Source organism: Morone saxatilis, unplaced genomic scaffold (genome assembly GCF_004916995.1).
Source record: "Morone saxatilis isolate NCDOM2014 unplaced genomic scaffold, NCSU_SB_2.0 Contig1, whole genome shotgun sequence".
Classification (NCBI taxonomy): Eukaryota; Metazoa; Chordata; class Actinopteri; family Moronidae; genus Morone; species Morone saxatilis.
In genome coordinates this window covers 50,750-57,365 of record NW_023339651.1, presented here as the reverse complement: position 1 = coordinate 57,365, position 6,616 = coordinate 50,750, and the positions used below count along the sequence as shown (strand labels likewise).

The 6,616-nt window shown below is 42.1% G+C and overlaps 1 protein-coding gene and 2 long non-coding RNA genes across 4 annotated transcripts; 2 read left to right on the top strand and 1 right to left on the bottom strand.

Annotated features, from left to right (window-relative positions):
- Positions 1-6: 6 nt before the first annotated feature.
- Positions 7-1,298, top strand: LOC118334560. 2 transcript variants are annotated; one of them, XR_004797019.1, is made up of 4 exons: positions 213-226; positions 478-575; positions 755-839; positions 972-1,298. It is a non-coding gene; the product is annotated as an uncharacterized LOC118334560 (long non-coding RNA). The 2 variants fall into 2 exon arrangements; XR_004797018.1 differs by having other exon boundaries at positions 7-575.
- Positions 1,299-2,201: 903 nt separating this feature from the next.
- LOC118334550 (interferon-induced protein with tetratricopeptide repeats 5-like) lies at positions 2,202-5,038 on the bottom strand. Its single transcript, XM_035670480.1, has 5 exons — positions 4,688-5,038; positions 4,479-4,602; positions 3,965-4,106; positions 3,822-3,869; positions 2,202-2,603 (listed from the first exon to the last, which is right to left on the bottom strand). Exons 1-5 carry the CDS (start codon positions 4,854-4,856, stop codon positions 2,406-2,408), a joined length of 681 nt encoding a protein of 226 aa, XP_035526373.1. The 5' UTR covers positions 4,857-5,038; the 3' UTR covers positions 2,202-2,405.
- A 152-nt stretch (positions 5,039-5,190) lies between these two features.
- LOC118334566 lies at positions 5,191-6,215 on the top strand. Its single transcript, XR_004797020.1, has 3 exons — positions 5,191-5,330; positions 5,399-5,471; positions 6,054-6,215. It is a non-coding gene; the product is annotated as an uncharacterized LOC118334566 (long non-coding RNA).
- Positions 6,216-6,616: the final 401 nt, after the last annotated feature.

The following is a 6,616-nucleotide window of genomic DNA, read 5'->3' as shown; positions in this document are numbered from 1 at the left end:
ACATCTCCAAACCTGCAGCTCTTGTGGGGGGTTCCCGGTCTGCAGAGGTCAGTACCTATCAAAAGTGGTCCAAGGAAGGAACAAAACCCGGAGACTGGGTCATGGGGGGCCGAGGCTCATCGATGCAGGTGGGGAGTAAAGGCTGGCCCGTGTGGTCCGATCCAACAGACGAGCTACTGTACTGTCAAACTGCTGAAACAGTTAATGCTATATACACACACTGCAGGTATATAGACATTGTATGTGCTACATTTCATACAATTCTACCGACAATACCTCTACAATAAGTTAGTTAGTTAGTTTCAGAGGACAGTGCTGTATACAGGTCAGAGATCAGTGCTATTTGATAAGGATGTTATTGTTATATAGGTCATTGCTGTAGATACAGGGCAGAGGTCTGTACTGTATATTTGATTATTAGAATTAATACGCATAAATAAATTCAGCTATGTGTGACATCATCCTGTGTGTTTACAGAGACATTACCATCCAGTCGTGCGGCGGTTAGCGGTCCACCTGTGTCAGGGAGCTCCCAGTGAGGGATCGGCGGCGCTCGGTGTCGATCTGAGTCGCAGGTACGAACACTTAAAGGAGCAATCGACTGATTTTAACTTAATCTAACAAACCCTGAAGAGAGTGTGTGTGTGTGTGTCTGTGTGTCTGTGAGTCTGTGAGTGTGTGAGTGTGTGAGAGTGTGTACTGAAAAATATATAGAGAAAAATAATTAAGTTAAGTAAATCTTCTTCCTGTCCAGGTCGCCGGTGGAGCTGTTTAATATCTACAGTGTCAAAGACATGACCTTTAACCCCCCTGTAGCACCGCCTGGCACCAAGAAGAAGGTACAGAAATCGAACGCACCTACAGTCCTTTAATGTTTCGTCCTCAATCAATATAAGTCATTGATTATTGATTGATCTAACGTTTACATCCACAGATTTGTCAATAAAGTTTATTCTGTTTTTGTGCGCTAGGATCGGTTTGTGGTCGGAGCAACGCTGTTGGACACGGAGCTGCAGAGACGAGCCGAAAGCGTCCTCGCCGCCACCGAGCAGACGGAGCTGGACTTTAATATAAAGCACGCACACACACACACACACACACACACAAACACACACAATAAAAATCTTTTCTAACAAATATTATAAACATGAATCGTTCTGATGAAACTTTAGTTACAGATAGACCAGTGTTGCTTTCAAAATAAAAGCCTAAAAGTAGGAAGTGAGCTGTTTGTACAAAAATGATCTTTTCATATCTCTTCATTTGCTTGTTCTTGTTGAATAAATGTTTTATTGGAACAGAATCCTGTAATTCTTAAAATAATAGTTTTCATGCAGATTTCAGGTTCTTCTAAATAAATCTGGGACGTGTTCATATTTATTTTAATGTTTTATATGTTGAACTTTTATCTGTTTTTATGTTTTGAGCATCAGATTCTGCTCTTCAGCTCTGTTCAGATTTCTCCAAACTGCTAATGTAAGTGAACTTTTTGGTGAATTGGACTTTTAAAGGAATAGTTCAACAGTTTGGGAGGCCAACTTCTTTTCCCCAGGGTGGCGAAGTCATGACAGTGTTCTCATGAGTCCTTGAAAACCTGGAAATTTGGTGACTAGTCTTCCAGTTATGGAAACACCTGGAAATAATTTATGTCCTAGATAACTTGAATTGTGTTTCAGCCCCTGAGATTGTCTACGTAAACCTAGGTTTGAGTAAAACTGTAGTCAAATCACCGGAGACAGAAGGCGCAGGGCGAGTTAATGCTGATGTTCTCATAAACTCTGACCACCTACCTGTAATGAACTGACATCATGTAACAAGTAAACTGGACCTACCGCTCAGTGTTACAACCCTTTGTGAACCTGCTGTCCTGTAAAACTCCTGGAATAAGGGTTCATTAATCATTACTTCATAGAAATGTTTATTTTTACTGGGATTTACACATCTATTCTGGTATGTATGGTAGGAAACAGGTTTTACCTTGTGTTTTTATGTTTTATTCACTAAAAAGTTATAACATTTGTGTAAAATGTTGTTAATAACTATTAAATATGCTATAAATGATCTTAGAAATTCCAGTAAATAGTGTGTGTCAGGGAAAAAGTCAATTAAATAGCCTACATTTCCTGAACTCTCTGTCCATTCGGGTTCAAGTATTTTAATATGAAATAACCATCAAAGCAATCAGTACTTATTATTATTATTATTTTATTTCAACATTTTAACAGCATATACAGGTTCTGTTCAAGGTTATTGTCTCCATGTAAATGTTTAGTATATTCAGTGTGAGTGCACTCTGACGAGTCTCCAGGAAACCTGAATTTGTAAAAGCACCAAATAAAAAATTTCAGACAATAAAAGTTTCCATTCGACGTCCTGATGAATAAAAACAGAAGAAACGTTCTTCTTCATCCCAGCAGCTCCATGCGTAGCTCCATGAGAGCAGACAGGTACTCGTCTTTTTCAACGCAGTTCAGAGCTTTCTCGTAAAACTCCGCCGCTGTCTTCTTGTCGCCTTCAGCTTTGGCCACCAGAGCCAACAGGCCGTACGCCTCATCATCGTTCTCGTTTAATGACCGACGCCTCTCTGCGATCTGCTTCAGCTTCTGAAGTCATAGAGTAAGAACATCTGAAGGTTACATTAGGCGACACATCTGCATCTGCCTGGTGGTGTCTAACATCTGTTCAACATGTCTTTGAGCAAGATACTGAACCCCAAACTGCTCCTGATGCTGAACCACTGTATGAATGAGTGTGAATGTGGCTGTAGTGTTAACCAGAAAGCAACTATGTAAGTACAGTCCATTTAGCAAACTGTAATGACCTGTTTCTTTACAGCCTATAATTGTCTGAAGTAGTATGTGTTGTGGTCCAGCCGAGGGCGCTCTTAATGTTCACTATCAGCTTGACCTATTGACTGATAAGTAAACTCAGCTAATCAATTAAACTGGAGGAGGACACTCTAAGCCGAGCTGATCAGATAATCAGGACATCAAAGCATCTGTTGTACAAAATCCACTGAGTTCAGGCTGCGTCCAGAAGCGTAAGAATGCGCAAGCAAGTGAAATGAGGATCTGGTCCATTTTCAAAATAAATACTCCGTGCAGACAGATAGAATCAACATTTTGACATTAGTCAGAGGAGATTTGACACCAGACGCTCGGGCAGGAAGACGCTATAAAGACATTTCACTTCTGAAACGTTCTTGATGGGATTTGAAGAGACTGTATAGGTAGCCAAACCAAAAAAGGAAGTTCATTTATCAAATGTTAGTGATTAAAAATAAGAAGTTGGCAAATTGAAGCTCTCAGAGATCATTTTAATAGCGTCAGCGGTGAAGTTACAGGAGCAGTGTTGCCTGAGGGTCGGACTGCTGCTGAAATCAACAAGAAGTGGTTTGAGATGAAGCATGGCGATGGATGAGTGCAGTGGGAAGGCGTTGAGGAGAATTACGTTGTGTTTGGAAAACAGTAGACTAATTGCACACGACTCCTACGAGTGGTCTGGACAAATCTAAATTGTGTTTGGGCCTAAGAGAAAAATCTGATCAAGAGAAAATGCCAAAAACGTCCTCTTAAACCGGTCGTACAAGTCACTTAAAAACGAATGTCAGTATGAGTGGTTCTCGCATGAAGCCCTGCATGACTGACCTTTCTCCTGTTGTTGAAAATATCTAATTCTATAATAAAAACATGCGTGGACATAAAGACTCTGGACTTTGGTTCCTATCACAGTCTCATCCTGACTGGCTGAACAATATTTCTTGACCTTACTATTCAGCTCTTCAGTGGACAATGGGACTGCCTAAAGATTCTGTCACTCACCTTAGCGCACTGTTTCCACTCCCATTTCTTGGGTGTCAGTTTTAGACCCTGTTGAGTGAATAAAACGCATATCAGAACAGTAGACAGGTTCTTCCAGTATTCCAACTCTTATCAAAGCAACACACATACAGACATGAACCCACCTCGGTGTAGTGAGCGATGGCTTCAGCCTCCTGTTTGGTGTGATAGTGGTGAAACTCAGCGTAACGCAGATGGAAAACCTGGCATATGTCTTTTTCCGTCTCTAATAACTTCTGCGAGCCCTGTTTGAACAACTCCTCTGCCCTGAGAGAGAAAGACAGGAAGACAAATCCATACAAACTAAAAGATGAGTGGAAAGTGGGTGGATGAAAAAATAGTTGCAGGTCTAAGTCTAACGGAGTGTCCACACTAAATGTGAGTAATACAGTAAATATTCCTCTAATCTGTCTCACTGCGACAATATGAGCCAAAAACAATCAGATGTTTCTGTGATTTAATGTCAGTGAATGGATCAAAATGAAGCTGAAATAACGACATCATGATGGTGATTTGTAAAAAGTCTGAATTTATACGTTGTCACCCAGCACAAATTCATGCACTGACTTTGTCTCTCCGCACAAAAGAATTAGCTTTACTTTCTATTTGAACACATTATAAGAACAAAAAAACAAATACTTGCTCAGATTCTTTTCCTCTCCGTAGAGCAGTGCCAGATCAGCAATTGCGAGGACAAAACCAGACTTTATCTTGACAGCTTCGTCTAGGTGCTTCATGCACATATACCTCCACTGCTTTGCCTCTAGTATATTGCAGTAGAGCATGGTTTAGTTAGAGTTGTACATATAATGGGATATCAAAGTGCCTCTAGACCAATATGTGAGTACCTTTATTTTGTTTGTTGAAAGGCTTCTTGGTCTGTTCATCTGTCTTCTTTTTCTTGTAGCACATAGCCAGCTGGTGGTGGATGAAGGCTGACTTTTTGGACCTCTCCAGAGCTCGCTTCAGCAGATCAATAGACTGCTCGTTTTCACCCTGGAACATGGACACATACATTCATATCAGGAAAAAACACACATCCATCACATCAATCAAACAGAGTTACAGTCGCCTTGCCAAGTGAAGGGCAACCAGTATGGGTGTGAATCTGTTCCCTCTAAGAGGATCTGATACGTGTCCAGATACCTGGACTACAATACCATTCAGGGACATTTTAAGTGACATTGCTTATGTAGCAGCATACAGGTGCTACCTGTCATTCAGTGCTGCTGTTGTGTATTTAGCGCCACAGGTGGCCGTTATGAGGTGGGCCAGTATAAAAGCCACCACCCTCCACTGGCTCTTCCTTTTGCGCCTCTGTCGTCACTGGTGCGTCACTTCCGGGGTCATAGGTTGTTGACCCGACAGGTATGGCTGCCCGCTGTTTCACCACACTGGTCGCTCGGTCCTTTCTGTGTGCTCACGGCATTTGTGTTTGTTTGTAGGGCAGCTGCTTCGTGTGTCCCGTACATGCGGCGTAGTTTGTGCGTGGTAAGTGTCCTCCCTTTCTTGCCATTTTAGCTGATGCTGTCTGAGGGCTAACGTTAGTGTGGTCACAGGTAAATGCCAGCAGTGGTCGGTCCTATCTCTCCCTCCCTCCTCCGGTGCGAATGGGTGTGTGTCCTTAAACAGGTATGTGTGTCAGTATAGTAACCAACCGCAGTATTTACTGTTAAATGTAGTAACGTTCATGGTATGTTTTCTATCATTAGGTGTAACGTGCGATCAGCGATTTGGGGTCCCTGCTGCTTTTGTCAACGCTCCTGCTTTGTCCAACGGTCCTGCTTTGTCAACGCTCCTGTTCTCTTTGTCCTGCTTGTCCTATTTTATACGCTGCTGCTTTGCTTTGCCAGTCTCGACGCTGCCTGTCTGAGACGGTCTCCACGCTGCTTGGCTGCGTGGCTGCTCTTGCTTCGCTCTGTTTGGCTTCACACTGGCGGTCGCCGGCCTGGGCGTCTGCGGCCCACGCGTGCCCCAGAGCAGCTCTGTCAAACTCACGCCTGTGTGTTTTAACTGGGCCTGGCCTCCATGTGTGCGTGTGTGGATGAGTGTTAGGTTATTTGAGTAATCTTGTTATTTTGGATTGATTACTTATTTGAATTTGTTTTCTTTAGTTTATTTTCATTACTTAAAGTGGGCAGTTATTGATATTGGTTAAGATTATTTGCCCTTTTGTCTTGTGATTGGCCCATTAATTTGTTTTTCCTTTTTTAGTTGCTGGAGACTGGTGGTGGCGGTGCTGGTGCCCGGGTGGTGGTTACCCTTTCTGTCTGCTGTGTCCGGGAAGGCGGGTCTCCCTTCACTGAGTGTGTGTCACGTATGTCGGTGTTTTTGATTGATTTCTTATTTTGGTGAATTCCCCCCTGCACTAAGCCCCTGTCCTGATTCCTGTTTTGATTTTCTTTTGTATGAATGAAATTTAAGATATTTTTAAGCAATTATGTAACAATAAAATTGTATATTTTTCTATAAATACCTGAACCACGTCTCATGCCTTACTGAGTAAACTTACCTGTGTGCCTTCCAAATTAACTCTCTGGGTGAAATTATTAGGTTTACTTTCACCTTATCCTCGCCACCACAGTTGCATTTATTGTCCTGGTCTGAATAACATTGTACAGATGTTCTTTTATTGTATCTATTTCTTGTTCATGTATAAACTCTAGCAGAGCTATGCCTGATCATTCAAATCAGTGTCGTCAGATGGTAAATGAAGGAGGTACATCATTTTAAATCATCCAATGTTTGTGCAGCATTGCAATGAAAGGAGAGATACT

What these genes read in the sequence shown, in the direction of transcription:
- LOC118334550 (XM_035670480.1), bottom strand. Translation starts at nt 4,856, where the DNA reads ATGTATGTGTCCATGTTCCAGGGTGAAAACGAGCAGTCTATTGATCTG. An exon ending in GAGGAAAAGAATCTGAGCAA is followed by an intron (nt 4,107 to 4,478) that starts GTATTTGTTTTT and finishes TTTCTCTCTCAG; the next exon opens with GGCAGAGGAGTTGTTCAAAC. An exon ending in AGTGGAAACAGTGCGCTAAG is followed by an intron (nt 2,604 to 3,821) that starts GTGAGTGACAGA and finishes CTATGACTTCAG; the next exon opens with AAGCTGAAGCAGATCGCAGA.